General features: G+C 38.9%; 1 protein-coding gene across 8 annotated transcripts in view; it reads left to right on the forward strand.

Annotated features, from left to right (window-relative positions):
* Positions 1-17,311, forward strand: part of PPP4R1 (protein phosphatase 4 regulatory subunit 1) — a 62,968-nt gene that overhangs the window by 9,201 nt on the left and 36,456 nt on the right. For 4 of the 8 annotated variants that reach the window (XM_064705852.1, XM_064705845.1, XM_064705844.1 and 1 more), the window contains 2 exons: positions 5,840-5,975; positions 10,827-10,933. In XM_064705852.1, coding sequence (XP_064561922.1) covers positions 5,840-5,975; positions 10,827-10,933 — 243 coding nt within the window. Of the gene's footprint in view, positions 1-5,839; positions 5,976-9,190; positions 9,235-10,826; positions 10,934-17,311 lie in introns of those variants that run through there. The other 4 variants (XM_064705849.1, XM_064705850.1, XM_064705847.1 and 1 more) reach the window with 2 other exon arrangements.

The following is a 17,311-nucleotide window of genomic DNA, read 5'->3' on the forward strand; positions in this document are numbered from 1 at the left end:
GATAACTATCTTTTTGTGAAGGCCTTTGCTGTGTCTGTGCTTCTAGCTGTTAGCCAGCTCTGCTATCAAAGTGCTGCACAGGGGCTAGTGTGGTAATTGCATCAGAGCTGCTTTGCATTTCCAGCTTTCTTATCTTCTTCCTTGCTCCTTCCTCTCTACTCCTTCTGCCCAGCCCCCAAACCCAGTCCTGCTAAACTTGGAGTTGAGACAACAAAGTCTGTGCATGCAGATGTGGTAACTTGACATTCATAAGAGGCTCAAGTCTGATAGTGCTCCATGGTTTGATGGGCTAATTTAGGGGAGAAACGCAGAAGGAGAAGGGTGGTTCTGGTTTCTGCTTATATGGTAGGTAAGCTGGAATCTAACATTATCGTTTCCAGTGATGATATTTGCCAAGTAGAATCATACATCTTGTGGCTTCTCAGTTGCATTTTCAGTCTCAGACTACAGCAGGAGGAAAACAGAGAAAGTAGGTTTTAAGTGTCTCATGGAAAAAACAGCTCCTGCTTTGTGATGGTGCGTTCTGTGATGACCAGTGAGTGATGCCTGGATGGGGCAGGCAGCATGGTAGAATTCAGCATGACAAGCACATTTTGTAAAATTGTGTGATTGCCATTGCAATAGCTGTTGGTTAATGTTACTGAAGCAGTGCAATAAATATGTGGTAGCAAATTAATAAACTGAAATAATGTCACTGATGGGTCTGTGCTGTCATCACAGAAGCAGAGCTGGGACCTTAGAGCAGTTAGAGCACTCTTTGCTCAGAGCACTCTTTCCTTGTGCACTAGGAAAGAGTTAAGAGTAGTGAGTTCAGCTGTGAGCAAATGCAGATGCTTAAGCATTAGTGCTCATGCTGAGCTGAATTTCTCTTTGCAGCACATCAGATACAAAATGAGATTTCTTACAGAAAGTTACATAGAAATGAATGTGTTTACAATATTGAAAGGCTGAGAATACTACTTGTGTTCTGCAGAAGTCTGAACCTAAGGTGGATTTATTCTCTTGTAGCATGGAAGGCAGTAATTTAGAACAAAACCCGCTGCTGTTATTTTGTGGTCGTGATATCAAATGTCTGGGCTCATAAGATTACAATTCTTGCTTTACAGTTAAGCAGAAAAATTGCTTGCCTGAACAGCAGAACAGAACTCAGTTCTTTCTGCACATAAGTGCTGTATTATCCTGAATGTCCATATGATAACAATTGATGCACAGCATAATAAGTAGCTTATACTAAAATTGAATAAAAGTTTGTCCATTTTAGTAGATATGTCTGCCACATAGTTTTTGCAATAGATCATGAGAACTCTTTGGGGATACAGAAGATAAAATGAGAGAACTTAATATTAGCTGGAAATCTTGAATCATTAAAGCTGTTTGTTTTTCAGCTTTCAGAATTGAAAGTTGCTGATTTTTTTAAATAGACTTCTTGTCACTGAGTTTCTATGGCAAAACAAAGAAGAATATATTTCTGCCATGGGGCTCATAGGAAATACAGAAGAACAAGAAGAATACATGTAGGCCTCATTACTGAGCAGTCTGTGGCAGAGAATTGTTCCTGCATTATTAAGTAAGAAAAAACAGCAGTTATGTTTTCCAAATGTGATTTTGTGCACTTCTCTGTAAAAGATTCAGCATGAGAGACCTTTGTGAAAGATACTATCAGGGTATATATGTAGTAGAAAAACCAACTCCCTTGAAAATTGGCCTAGAGGCTGTGGTTTTATGGAGGACTGAGTTTTAAATGGCCCTGTGTTTTGTTGTTGTATGCTCAGCCAAGCTTGGCAGTGGTTGACTAAGCACCCCTAAATGTAGTGTGCCTCAGCAAGATTGCTGTATAGTTCACATTAGTTAATAACTCTGTCACATTATTGTATCCTTGCCATAAAACTAGGGCAGCTTAAGGGGAACAGAGAGATATATTTTCACGCAGTACAGTATGGACCAGGTGCAAGATAGATAGACAAGCTTGAGCAACTTCTACAAAAAAACACTCAAATGTTTTGATTGGAAAATGAAGGTGCACAGAGGAGAAGTTACTTGGCTTCTGTGATACCACAGAAGTTAATGGCAATCAGACATGGAAGCAAAAGGCAGCGCCTGTGTTGTTATGTGATGCATCCTTGTGTTTGGCAGTCATTGTGTAGAGTTTTGAAGAGAAACTTACAAACTTCGTCTAGATAAATTATGAGTGTATTCATTTTGCTCTGCTTTGGTACTTGAATGTGTGGAAATAGAAGCACTGTGGTTGCTTTTGACATCATTGTGCAATTGCTGTTTCTCCTCTTGAAGCCAGTAGTGGCTTTGAACTCCTGGGATAGCGTGTTCTGATGGAAACTCCTGTTTTCTCTAGCTCCACTTTTGCATGCTTACCTGTGAGCACGTAAGACCAGATTAGAAGGTAGTAAAGGCTCTGCACTAGCAATAGTTTTCAGAGGTGTCTTGTAGCTTATATGCTTTCTGTGGATTTGGTCCAGACTTGTACCTGTTTGAAAAAGTGGAGAAAAATAAGAAAATTTACCCACAGTTGTTTTAGCAGTAGATAAGTAGTACATGGCCCTGTTACCTACCCTGTTCCCCGGGAAGAAATTTGTGTTTTGCATTTGAATTAGCCAGAATTTGTACTGGTTTTGACTGGCATAGAGTTTAAATTTCTCTAGAATACCTTATCTGGGACAGTGTTTTGGACTTGTGCTGAAACTAGTGTTGATAAATCACTGATGTATTAGTTACTCCTGAAGACAGGGCTTAAACACTGTCAGGGCCTTTTCTATTCCTCATGATGCTCTCCCAGTGAATAGGTTGGAAATGTGCAAAGTATCCCCATATAAGCTACTGGGGAGAACTTGAATGCTGTCCCAGCCAAAATCAGTACACTTGTGTTGTCCAGGGGTGTGGCTTGCGTTGGCAAAATTCACAGAAGGTCCTGTGGTACTTAGTCAAATGCTCAAAGCTGGGTGGAAAGCACAGTAGGGCTGAAGAGGCAATATTCAGTTAACAGCCTTTTTGGTCACTGTTTTGGTGTAATGTGGAGGGAATAGCACAGTGACTTGGTTAATTGCATAATGCAAAATATGTCCTTTCTGCATTTTTGGTGAGGAGTGGTCAGGTGTTGGTGACTGATGTTTGTGGTGAGTTGAAGAGCAGCATCCACGTGAGGGGCTTTGTTGGAACGGGAGTTTTTTGTTAGAATGGACTGTCTCTTTTGACTTGCACAGATTTTGTGAAATGAAAATAAGTATGTAATGTAACTGTAACAGCACTTCACTAGAACTGTAATACTTCATGTGCTGATTGATTTATTTTTACCACCCTTTTCTTCCCTGTATTATAGTTGTGTTAATCAAGATGCTGTCATTTGAATGATCTCTTCTGTGACTATGAGCTGCGATGCTGGAATTATTTAAATAATAAATGTTGTTTGGTAGCAGAGGCACATCAAGCTCAATGTAGTGCTCAGCCTAATTTTACAATTCATAAACTCAGCAGAGCAAAATTCACACAATTCACAGTATGAACTAGTAGGAGACATCAAACAGATAAATTGTAAGCAGATGTTTATATTTTTTATCATTGGTATTTACATCTGATATAGAGTGGATTTAGCAGTTGGATTGACTTAACTGGTTTCATAAGACAAAAATTGTAGAAAAATAAATGTAGAGGGTACAAGGAGGAACATAGAACAAGACTGAGGTTGAGAACAGGGAGATTAAGTGAGTAAAATTGGTGGTGCGTGTAATGGTCAGCATTTTATTTTTTTGTATTCATGAGTTTGATAGCTGAGTAACTATTGTCAGCAGTATGGTTATTTTTATGTTGGTATTTTGACATAGTTTCTTTAATTTATGTTTTTTAATTTACAATATGATCAACAGACACTGAATTAGAAAAATAGGACTCTGTCACAGAAGTAATTTCACTGTCTGGTTTGGAGAGAAAGAGGCTGAGGGGTGACTTCACCACTTTCTGTAGATTCCTGAGAATGGGAAGTAGAGAAGGAAGTGATTTTAGTTTTGGTCAGCCTTGAGGTGGTTGGGCAGCCGGACTGGATGATAGTTGAAGATCTCTTCCACTGAAATAGTCTAGGTGTGAGATGGCAGAACTAAAAACACAGAAAAATCTCTGCTTTCAGTTGGATTTCTAGGTTGAATTAAAGGCCTATGAGCCTGTGAAAGGTTGTAGCCTGTTCCTTGTTAACTTAACCTGGCATAAAGTCCTAGCTTGCACTGAGTTCATTTTTACTCGCCTCCCACTTCCTGCGAAAATAAAACAGATTCTTGCAAAAAGCCCAAACTAAACAACAAAAATTAAACCCAAACAAACCCACAAACCCAAACCAAACACAAGTTCAAACAGTTATGTAAACCTGGAGTTGCTAAACACTTTCCCTTTGTGTTGCAATAGCTTTTTGCAGCTGATCTTTCTTTTCAGCCTTCCTTTCCTCCCCCTGCAGTTTGTTATTCTATCCTCTACCTTACAAATATCTAACACCACTAATTCCCCTTCTCAGATTGCTCTTCCATTTCCTTTGGCTCCTAGTACACTTTCTTCCTTTCTCCCATCTCTTAGATTGTTCTTACACTCTTGCTCTTTCCCCATCGCTTTTTCTTTTGATTTCTGGCAAGAATTTCATGTCCTATCAGCAACTGCAGAGTCTGGTCTTTTGTGCAAGCACGGGATCAGTTGATGTCCATGGATTCCCTATGTAGAAAATGGGAGAATTACTTAGTTTTTAAAAGGGTGCCATTACCTTAGTTTATGTCTAAAAATAAAACTCTCCCAGAGCTCAGTGTTTGTCTTTTGACATTTGAAGTACAGTAAGGAATATGTTCAGGCAGTGGTAGCTGTTTATGCATTCTGAATGTCGAAAATAATGACACACTATTTGGTAAGCAATTTATACAGCACAGCATAATTGTGTGGAAGGTAGAGGACAATAATGGTTTTTTCTTCCTTTTGTAGAGTTCATTTAAAAAAAGTTGTGGTTGGACTTCTAGGTCTGTTTTCTGTTCTTCTCTATTTGCAAGTTATGAAAAGGCATTGCAGGGAGATTTGGATGGACTGAAGAGTAGGGGTAGTGTAGTGTTGTGTTTTCAGGACTAATGGAGGTGACCTTTCCAACAGGTGATCTCATTTGCAGCCAGAGGTGTGTGTTTGCTACGGGACTGAGTGTTAGAGCAGTTTTGAGGGCATACAGAAACTAAAGAGGTGGTGGTAATTCAAATCTTCATTCTTAAGCAGCTCTGCAGAACAGGATTGGACTTCCTTCCACTTCTTTGGTTCTATGTTGATAAATGTTGTATATGAAGTTCCGTGATAATTTGCTGGTTAATAATTATGCAGTAATTGAAGTGACTTGTGCCCATTTTATTTGGTAGCCAGATCTAGCAACACGCTCTGATTTTTTTTACATGCTTAGTTTAGATTTTTCTGGTTTGGAACAAAGTCTTTTTGGTCTGTTAGATCATGTTGTATAAACTTTGGGCTACCTGCAGCTATCATTTGAGTTTTTGTCGTCGAAAAAAAGCTGACTTGACAATTGGATAAAAGTAATTTGCTTGAGAAAAATACAAGGTATAAAAATACTCAGGAAGTTTAGTGATGAATCTTACTTGGGAAGTTAGAGAAAATGACTCAATATCCATTTATACATCATCAGTTGCACTTATAGAAAAGACTTTATGGGGGCTGGGGAAGCTGGTGGGAACAATGTGATGCAGTTACTAAATATGTTGTCAATGGGACCTTGCCTAGATTTCTGTATTTCAGACCAACAACAGACATCATTTTAGTGTCAAACTACTGTGATTATAAGGAATATTTCTGATGTCTCTGATAGTTGGTGTGGATGACTACAGCTCAGAGTCTGATGTGATTATTATACCTTCAGCCCTGGACTTTGTCTCACAAGATGAGATGTTGACGCCTTTGGGAAGATTGGACAAGTACGCTGCAAGTGAGAACATATTTAACAGGTATGCTTTTTAAATGTCTGTCTGGCTAATGGTATGAAACTATTCATCTGATTCAGATCTGACTGAAGCTAATTTGCATGGAATACAAATAATTTCAAAAAACCCAACACCTTTATGAAACTTCAGTTTCCACCCCTCCTTCTGTTTGCTCATGCACCTCCTATTTAAAGAGAGCAAAATATTAATGATAACACAAAAACATTAGTTCACCTTTTAAGCAGCTGTAGTAAAGGCCTTCTTGAACTTCTTCCTTAATTGGAGAACATAATTTAGGTTTTTTTGCAGATGCTAACATTCCTGTTGGCACAGGAGTGTAAGGTGATAGTAAACTCCATCCATAACTCTGTGTGAAAGTAAGTTTAAGAAAATACTTCATGAACGGTCAGGAGAGCATAATGAACAGCCAAGAGATTGCCAGGAGAAAGCCAAGAACTTTATTTCAGAATCAAGCTCCTCTGTAATTTACAGCTTGAGTATTGCTGCTTCTGGTTATTGAAAGTGAACTTGCCCAGTTAATACTGTGTTCTGCATTTTCCCCTTTTTATTTCTGTACTGAGATGCCACTGAGATGGTTGTTTCATTTAAAAGCACAAGTATTTCCGCACACTTCAGACAGACACACATCCCACCCCATCCTCTTGCACTCAGACCCTCTGCACTCAAATGGAGAAATTCAAGCCCATAGTTTATTTTAATTGGAACTGTAAATGGTAACATGATCACAGAAATGTATAAAATATGTTAACATTGAGATTTTCTGGTATTTTATTTGAACATGGTTTAGTTTGGGCTTCAAGTAAGCTTTTAATAGAGTGTTTGCTTTAATGCTGAATTCTTAATACAGTAATGTGCAGAAGCAAAGTCTGTGATCAACCACCCAATAGGATAGCCTCTGTTTTGTTGTTCATGGCCTGGGTTTGGAAAGGATTTAGCCCTGTTCTTAACTTATGTCATGTGCAGTGTGCTTAAAATTCCACACTACGTGTGTGAACATACCATTGACTCGAAGCTGAAAATTGCAGAATGGATTCTCTTGTTATAACCTGCATAAACCTGTATGCACACATAACTTCTGAAATATGCATCATTTTCAAATTTTGTTTTTTCCTGAAATCCAAAATTACTGTATTTTACAATTTAAGATGAAATGGACACTTATGCTACCAGGAGAGAGTTTTTGCATGTTTTGACTTTTCATGGGGAGGGAGGGAAGAGGAGCTTTCCGGTCTCCAGGTGACAATTATATAATAAAAGCCAGTAGGAAGGAGAACAAACTCAAAAACTCAAGTTGTGTATCTTCAGAAACTCAAGTTGTGTATCTTGAATTTTAACCAACAGTGCTGTTCCTAATATCTTACTTGCCTGCCTAAGAAAAAATGGTGATTTCTCAGTATGGATTGCATTGGATATGGGCATGCACAAACTGGGAATCCTTTTAATTGCTCTGTCCAGCTTTATGCATCCTGTGCTTTCCTGCAGGGAAAGGTGGTTGGAGTAACTGGTTTTTCCTGATTTTTTTTTCCCCCTGTGTTTGCTTGTTTGGATTATTTTTGCTGGTACAAACATGTTTTTTAATCCTAGCTTTCTTTGTAGGCCTATTGTTACATAGCATTAGAAAATACAGGAAATAGCAAATGATAATTATTAGTGGTATGACTGAGTAGCACTTAGATCACAATAAATGATAGTGACTACTGCAGTCAGTTTATGATGATTCAGCATTAGTCAGTCTCAGAATAATAGGAGAGATTTCTGCTAAGCAGAGGAACTGGAGCATTTAATACGAAAAATATTAATTCAATTACATTTGTTTATTCCTATGTCTTAGTATGGTATCAGCATATCCAATTACTAATGAGTAGTTTAAAAGTTTTAAAATGCTGTGATTGAGTTAATAATGTTTCAGTTGTTTCTGTGACCTTGAACCTGCATTTCTGTGGGAGCTTCATATTACACATTCCAAATTCTTGAAACATAATCATTGAATCTGGGTAAATTAGGGTAAGATGTTTTTTCCCCCTTTAATTGGATGAATTTGCTTTTAGTATGGCAGGTTTTATTCATTAAGTTTCATTTTAGGTATTATTTCTCTTTGCATTTGGTTTTATTATCCTTTTCTATCTGGGTAATCGCCTACCTATGCAGCATATTTGCAGTCTGTAATTGTATTGAATGGTTAAAGTGAAGGGATTTTTAACAACTGCTGCAAAAGTCTAGTCTCCTTTAAGTGGATTCCTTGAGTGCTTATGATTTTTCAGCCATTTGTTCTGAGATGGACATGAATCAGTGTCTGTGTCCTAAAACATTTAAGGAGATGAGGTTTGGAAATAGCAATATCTTCTTTGTTTAAATATGTAAGATTTCTCATAGGATTAACTGAAAGTGAGAGAGAAGTAGGGAATCCTTTAACAGCTTCCCAAGTGGTGGAAGGTTTTGCTTTGTGACAACTTTTGGTATGTTATGTTTTTAATTTTTACTGGTTTAGGTGTTGCTCATGAGCACCACAGATGTTGTCTATGAGAATGGAGGGGAACCTGACAAATATTACAATAAATTGTTTGTCTGCAAAATAAGACAAGTGGGAGTCTGGCTGTGGTGTGATTGTTGAAGAGGCAGCCTTCAGTTCAGATTTGAGAAGCATCTCTAGGATATGCCTTAATAATCCACCATCACATTGCAGCAAGAGTAGATGTTGAGCAGAAAGCCAAAGCCGTCACCCTGGAACGCAGAATCTTCTTGTGTCTGGTAGCACTGGTGTATGTACATACATACAAGGATGATGATTCCTTTGTACTTGCTTTAAAAACCAATTGCTAGTTGCTGGTGCAGTTTGGAGCTTAGCCCTTGTCTCTTTTTGGTTTTTTTGTGTTAAAATCCATTGTGGGTTTTTTAATCTTTATTGCCTTGAACTTGCTTCCATTCCTCATTAAGAAGGCTCAAAGTGTAGAGCACTCACCAATAAATCTGTTTGAATAGTGAGGCAGTTCCTGAACACAGATCCTTTATTTCATATGAGGAATTATTGCTGCTTTTTCTCTTCAGACCAAAGCACATCTTGGCAGTAATGCTGTTCACTGTGGTTCCTCCCTTGCTGAGACTCAGTGGGTTAGTTGACTTGTCTCTCACTTTCCAAGACTACATTAAATATGTAGGAGACACATGTCCACACAGGCTGGTTTATGAAATTGCTTCATCTCTTCCTCTTCTCTTTTCAGAGGTGTCCAGCCCTTTAAAAAGACCAAGTCAACTCTGCTTCTAGGTTAGTGTGTCATGCAGTCTGTTTCCCTCCGTTAGGGTTTTTGTGGCTGAATTTTAACTGCATATCAGGATCTCTGCTGAGAGATGTACTTCTGTCGAGTTGAAAAGAGTGAGGGAGAAGAAATTAATTAAAGGCAAATGGTTTCTTCAGTTTGTTTTTTTAGAAGATTTTATACATCTGTATGTCAAAACAGTTTTATTTAAAATAGTTCTGCAACTGGCCAATGTGCAATATTTAAATTACTGATTTTCAGTAGGAGAAAATGTGTGCTTAGCTTTGGGAATTCATGGAAACCTTCTGCCTTTCTCTGATTCCATGGAATTGTGAAGTTCTTGAGCTTCCCTTGTGCACTGGGAATGTAACCATCTGTTCTCTTGTAAGTTGTTGAGCACTGCTCATGTTCAGTGCTTGTAGTGAACATAATAAAGTTTAGGTATGCCTCTGCTCTTGTCTACAGCACTGCTGTTTGTCAACAGTGCTTCTACCTAGGCTCCATCCTAGGTGTGTTTCTGTCCTTCAGTTCTGGAAATACCTGGCACTTGACACTTGCTCCTTCAGTGTTTTGTTGAGTTGCTCCAGGGCATTACCAGATCTACCAGTGTCTTGGACACTGTTCCTTGGCCCATTCCCATTCCATTTTCCAGGGATAACTCTGCTAGCTCTGAACTGACATTAACCCATGTTATCCAGTAGGGTAAGAAAAGAGTGATGCCATTGCAGAGTGTTTTTGAGGAGAAGGTTGATTGCCACGCATTCCCAGTTGCATCCAGGGCTGTCTAGGTACCTGATGGGTATTACTTTGTAGCACAGGCTATGACAGAACCTTGGGGGACAAAAATCCCAAATCTGACTGTATCTCATCACTCATAAATTAATCCACAGAAAATTTTCTTGCCCATTTGAAGTAGAACTGAGTTGATTATTACTTATTTCATATTTTCTTAATGTTTCTGCTTTGCTTAATGTATGTCTTAGGTACACATGGGTTGGGTAGTACGTGTTATTTTCACAGTATGTACCCACCACTCACAGTATATACCCATAGCATTCAAATGAAGTTTGACTTTTAAATGTCAACCACTGTTGGTTTAAATGTCAACTACAGCACCATTGGTATGAAAATCTTTAGCTTGAGTGTTCATGCTTTTGTGAAATAAATTCAGAGTTCTGTTTAAAAACATTTTAACGATACTAGTGTTACTTTGCTTTGTATGGAACAAGTTAAGGACTTCATAGATGAGGATGGATGGAAGGCTGATTCTGACTTCCTAACATTCAGCTCCTGTTTGCCCACTTAGCAGATGATTACTATTTCTGGTCTTGGTGGCTGGTTTCTCTTATCCTTGTAAATGAAAGGGATACTTTTAATGTTATATTTAAAGCTTACAATTTTTTAAGATTATGCCAGGTATCAGAAGTAAGAATTCCCAAAGCAGGGCTAACTAAACTTACTACAATTTATAAATTAAAATTTAAGTGAATATATACAAAATTTTACTTGGTGTAAGAAACTTCTGTGATTCACAACTTTTTGATTTAGCTGTATTTCTGGACACAAATAATGCTTATTTTTAATCTTTCTTGTAAACTAGGCAAATGGTGGCTCGAAGTTTGCTGGACACTTTGAAGGAAGTCAGTGATGATGAGAGAGATTGTATTGCTGTGTTGGAGAGAATCAGCAGATTAGCTGATGATTCAGGTAGGTAGCACTAAACATTTTACTGGGTTGATGTGGGAAAATCAGAGGTGCTAAAGCTGTGTTTAGCACAGGAGCAGTATGTTCTTTCTCCAGTATTCAAACTAGGCTTCTGCAAATTCAATAAAGTAGTGTAAAAATTTATTTTTTCTTAATCATCCCCCAAAGATGACTTTTTTCCTTACTATTTTCAGCAATAGATTTACACCCCTTCAAAATGTAGGACTGTAGCTTTCCAACAGTACACTTTTTTGTAACTTTTATTATTTACTTTTGCTACTCAAAAGATCTATATGATTACTTTAGATTTGTAGATCAAGATCAGTTTCTTGCCTTGAAAATAAACTTGGAAACCATCTGTACAACACTCTCATAAGTTTTGATAGAATTTAAATGCTGAAGTTGTTCCTTTGCACCTTTTTGGGCAACCAGGTGTGCAGGTAAGAGAAGCAGCAAGAATTGGTAAAGGTGCAAATATAGAATCAGAGAATGGTTTGGGTTGGAAGGGACCTGCCATGGACAGGGACACCTTCCACAAAACCAGGTTGTTCAAAGGCCCATCCAGCCTGATCTTGAACACTTCCAGGGATGAGGCATCCACAGCTTCAGGGTAACCTGTTCCTGTGCCTCACCATTGTCATAGTGAAGACTTTCTGCTACCTGCCTTCTTTCAGTTTGAAGCCATTACTGCTTATCAGGCCACTATGTGGTTTTGTAAGAAGTCCCTCTCCAGCTCTCTTTCAGGCCTCCTTAGGTACCAGAAGGCTGCAGTAAGGTCTCCCAAGAGCCTTCTGTTCTCCAGACTGAACAGCCCCAGCTCTGTCAGCCTTCTCTCATAGAACAGATTCTCAGTCTCTCTGATCAGTTCTATTACCCTCCAGTGGACTCAGTGCTACAGGTCTACATCCTTTTTATCTTGAGATCCCCAGGGCTGGCTGCAGCACTCCATATAGTGTCTCACCAGAGCAGGGGAGCAGAATCCCCTCCCTTGCCCTGCTGGCCAATGCTGCATTTGATGCAGTTCAGGTTGTCTTTGGCATTCTGGGCTGCACGTTCCTGGGTCATGTTGAGCTTCTCATCAACCAACACCTCTGACTCTTTCTCCTCAGAGCTGCTCTCAATCCATTCTCTACTAACCCTGCATTGGTACCAAGGTTTGTCCCAGCCCAGGTGCAGGACCTTGTTCTTGGCCTTGTTGAAATTTATGAGGTTCACATGGATACACTTCTCAGTACATAAAGGTTCTTGTGGCTGCTGTCCCTTCCCTCCAGCATGTCAGTCCCACCACAGAGCTTGGTGTAGTGGGCAGACTTGCTGAGGGTGCTCTCCATCCCACTGTCCATGTCACCCACCAGGATGCTGAACCCAATATTGACCCCTAAGGAGCTCCAGATTTCACTGCTCTCCCTGTGGATATCAAGCTGTTGACCACAACTGTTTAAGTGCAGCCATCCAGCTGTTTATCCACTGAGTGGCCATCTCTCAAATCTGTGTCTCTCTGATTTAAAAACAGGGGCTTAAAAAGATAGTGTCAAATGTTTTGCATAAGTCCAGGTACATGAGGTCAGTTGCTCTTCCGTTATGCACCAACACTTTAACCCCATGGTAAAAAGCCAACAGATTTGCCAGGAGTGGTTTGGCCATAGTGAAGTTGTGTTAGCTCTTACACATTACCTCCTTATTTTCCATGTGCCTTCTCACAGTTTCCAGGAGCAGCTGCGCCATGATCTTGCTAAGGCACCAAGGTGAGATGGCCCTGTGTCTTCTCTTTTTCTCTTTTTGAAAATGAGGGGTTTGTTTTCCCTTTTCAGGTTGGTGGACTGCCACAATTCCCAAATATAATGGGTAGTGGCTTAGCCACTCCTTCTACCAGTTCCCTCAGGACCTGTGGATGCACTGCATCAGGTCCTGTGGACTTGTGCACCTTCAGGTTCCTGAGATGATCTTGAACCTGATCTTCCTCGGTGGAAGTTCTTCAGTTCTTCATTCTCCCAGTCCCCTCCTTCACCTTCTGAGACTCAGATGGAGAACTTGTCACTGAAGACTGAGAACATCATTGAATACCTCAGCCTTCTCATTGTTTGGGGTAACCAGGTCTCCCTCTTTCTTCTACAGAGGGCTCATATTTTCCCTTGTATTCCTTTTATCACTGGTGTACCTATAGAACCTTTTCTTGTTACCCTTGACATCCCTGACCAGTTTTAATTCTTTGAGGCTTTAGCTTTCCTAACCCAGTCCCTGGCAGCTTGGACAATTTTTCTGTATTCCCCCATGGCTACCAGTCCTTGCTTGCACCCTCTGCAGGCTTCCTCTTTTTTGCTTGAGTTTGTCCAAGAGCTCCTTGTACATCCATGCAGGCCTCCCAGTGTTTTTGCCTGACTAGTTCTTTGTTGGGATGTATTGCTCATGAACTTGGAGGAGGTGATCCTTGAATATTAACTAACTTTCTTGTGTAGCTGTTCCCTCAGGCTTTATCCCATGGTACCTTCACCAAGTAGATCCCTGAAGATGCCAAAAGTCTGCTTGTGAAACCCAGTGTAGTGAGCTTGCTTCTGCACCCGCTTTGCAATGAGTAGGAGGGCTCTGTAGATCCAGTGGGTCTGTTGCTAATCAATATATTGAGACCGCTGAGTGTTTAGAATAAAAGGCAAAAGCAAAAGAAAAATTAAAAACAAATGTGAAAGAAAGAGAGTGCTTAAAAAGTCATGGGGAAGTGCATGAAGGGAAAAATTATGTGGACAGAGCTGTGGCAGAATTCTGGTTTAAAAATTATCTAGAAAGAATTAAGGGTTTGATTTCAACATAGCTAGATACAGTTGACATACCAGAAGGAAGAAAGTCTAGCAGCAGAACATCAGAAAAGATCTGGTCATTCTTTTTTAATTGTTGGTGTGTTATGAAGATAAATTTGTAGTTAATCTTGAATGAGAAGAAAATGTTTCTTCTATTTAATGTCTGTTAGTTTTTCTCACTTCTTCTGGAACTGCAGAAGATAATGCTTTCCAAGGGTAAAAATATGTTCTGCTGATTTCTCTTATTCCGTCACTGCTGTCTTAATTTAAAATGCCTGGTTTTATTTTTCTGAGGGAATGTCCTTGTTTAGCCAGGAAAAGTAGCCTGTTGTAAGCATTACATAATTGTATTGAGTACCTCTCCAAGGATTCTTTAAAAAGGAAAAAAAAGTCACTGTTCACTTACAGTAAAATGTGTCTTTAATTGAGAACAGTGGCATGCTACTGTTTATAGAGTGCTTTCCCAGCAAAGCTCTGCTTCTGAAATCTGCATTTACAGTTGCCTGGTTGTGTGGCCCTGTGAATAGTTTAGAGCATCAGACACTTTCTGAAGCTCCTCTTCAGTTTAGAAAATAGGACAGATGTGTCCAAGGGAAAATGGCCTCTTGCAGCAACTTGTAGCCTTAGGCTTTTCATTGGTGACCAACTAAGTGTGTCAAATTGAAGTTTATTTAGGCAGAAGTGTAGTGGAAGCCAAGAGTTGAGCTCAAATCAATTTGTTGCCTTTAACGAGGGTGGGGTACATTTTTAGTCAGAGCTGATATTTTCTCAGCGTCAGTAAAAGCAGCAGTTCAGGCTTTTCCTGCACTGTAGAAGTTGTCTCAGATCTGCCAAACTAGTAGTGCTGGATTCTGCAGCTGCCCCACAAATTAAATTTCTGCAAACTTAACTGTGAGTCTTGTGCCTCGAGCAGTTGCAGTATTGGACTTGGCTGGTTTCGGTAAGACAGGTTATTAGAATAGCCTTGTGTTTTAAACCATGTGAAAATTCATTAGGGAGCTTCATCTGCTTTGTATCTTCTTAATATATGGGCTTGTCTATTATTCATGCTGCAGCACAGTGGATTTTTTTTTTTTTTTTTGGCTTTTTGGTTTTGTTTGCAGAGGTTTTGGTTTTTGTGTGTGTATGTTTAAGGTTGTTACTATTAGAGTTGTTAATTTTTGTCTTGCTTCTTTTCATTTACAGTATTTATTTTTCCAATTTGTCCATAAAACATAAAAAAGCCCTTGGAATTTGGAATAAGAAAACATGGTAAAACATTGTTTTAACTTGCTTGGTTAGAGCAAGATATTTGTATGGGTAGAGCCCTCCTGGAGTCAAAACTTCACATTTAAATGTTTAAATAAATAAAAACAAAAACAAACTTAGAAGTCAAACTAATCTATGACTAAGTACAAGTCTTTTCATTTCTAACTGTTGATGCTTGTTAGTCTTATGCCAGTTCTTTTAACATTTGGAGCTCTTTGTCTTCTCTTGTCACGTCAAGTCACAGAAAGTCAGATACTTTTCCTATTTTTTCAGTAGTTGGTATAATGAGGTTGGAATTGAAGAATATACCCAGGATACGTAATATCTGTTCTCTTTCTGGGCTACTGATGCTGATTTCTAAAGTAGAGGTGCAGCAGTGAACTAGAAATACCAGCTATCCTAAAGTTGCCCAGAGAGTGCTCTGTCCTGTTAAAACCTTGCGTTTTCTGAAATCTTGTAGTGGGATTGATGTTTTTCAGACATGGTCTTTGCTTGAAAAACAATCAGTCTCAGGGTTTTAAAAAAATTCTTTGGGTTTGTGGTTTGTTGGTTTGGGGTGTTTTAGCTTTTTTCAGGTTTGTTTTGTTTTAATAAACTGGGGCTATGCTGAGACAGCTATTTCTGTGTTTAAAAGCAGGAGAATTTCCAATAATTTTCATTCCTCATCTACTGTGATAAAACTTTAAGAACCTAAATGGCATCTTGGTTGCACTAAATACTATTTAAATGCATAATAAAAATACTCTTTACTAGAAAAATATCTGGGTCCAAATATGATAGTAGGATGGAAGAAAATGATGTGAGTATGGTTTGCTATGATTGATACAACTGGGTAGCCAAGACACATTTTTTGAGGCATCATGGCAAAAGCAAATATCAGCTCTAAAACTGGTTTTATAAAAGCTTTTTGTAAAAAAAATCTCAGAGAAAGTGCTTTTGATGGAAATTCATTTGGACCCTTTGAGTAGAGTTGTAGTGAATTGTATTTTGTGAAAGAGAGTTTTGTTACCATTGTGTCTGCCCATACAAGTGATGTAAAGTGTGCCTTCTCCTTACAGAGTAGTTTGGACTCTTAGTAATGAATTAATTCCAGTTTATACTTGTAGCCTTTAAATCAATCACAACATCAAAATGTTGTGTTTCTACTGGGAAAAAATACCCACTTCAGGTGGTCCTGGACATGAGCTGCTCCCAGTGCTGGCAGAACACAGGATTTGCTCTGCCCTGGTGTCATGTGCTGCTCTTGTATGTACATGGCAGCACAGAACAGCTGTTCCATGGAGGAAACCCATCAGTGGCATTTGGGCAATAATCCCCTGCCCCCAAGGCCCTTACTTGCTAAAGAAACTTATTCTCTGAATGTGAGTTATTTGTAAGACTTCACTGTTTGTCTTCATTGCTGTAGCTGGGTGTTGCTGTTAAATCCGTGATTCTCCTGTGGAATTTGGGTATTCTTCAGTCCTAAACTGGACTTTCCTGCTGTCTTTGGTACCAAGTTTCCTAGAGTAGTGACAGCTAAGAAAGATATCTTCTACTGCCTTTGAATCTGCTGTTCAATCACTTTGTAATTTCTCTGTTTCTTCTGGGATGTTAGATATGATTTCTCACTTAGATTTTTTTATGGTGTCTTTGAATCTATACAAGCCCAGAAGTAGTTTGACATATAAGCTCAGTGCTTGGCAAATGTTAAGTTATCCCCCATACACTCTTGTTAGATCAAAAATGCATATCTTTGTGTTAAGATAGCTGGGTCTTCTTCATTTTCAAATGTACACTGGCTACAGGCTTGTGAGAGCTTGAACAAGGGCCTTATGTCTGAGTTATTGACTTAAGTAAACAAGCATAATTCAAATTTTTTTTTTGGTACCAGCTTGTGAGTGGCTTAGATGATACAAGATTTCATCGTTGTGTGCTGAAGTGCAATTAACTGGCTTTGAGAGTTAGCCCCAGCCAGAATGACTGCATTATTGGCATTTTGCTTAGTGTGCAAGAGGCTTCAGAAACTTTAAATTTTATTTTCTGAAGTTTCTTTAGACGTGAAGGTCTGTATCTTTGTTCCTAAAATGCCTGTGTAATGTAGCTTACTATGAAATAGGTACACATAGGTATCTTTTTAAATAAATGATGGGGGAGAAATAAAATGACATCCTGAAGGACTGGTGCTTATTTGTCTGAATACAGCCAACTAGGATGTTTTTCTTCCGAACGAAAAGTAATCCCTTTACTGCAAAGAATCAGTTGTAAATGCAGTTTCCAAAACAACCTGATTTTGAAAACAATTATTAGGCTAATTGGTCGTTAAATTTTGAAGCTCTATAATCAGGCTTAATGTGGATGGCCT

The sequence above is a fragment of the Zonotrichia leucophrys genome, chromosome 2 (assembly GCF_028769735.1).
Source record: "Zonotrichia leucophrys gambelii isolate GWCS_2022_RI chromosome 2, RI_Zleu_2.0, whole genome shotgun sequence".
Lineage (NCBI taxonomy): Eukaryota > Metazoa > Chordata > Aves > Passeriformes > Passerellidae > Zonotrichia > Zonotrichia leucophrys.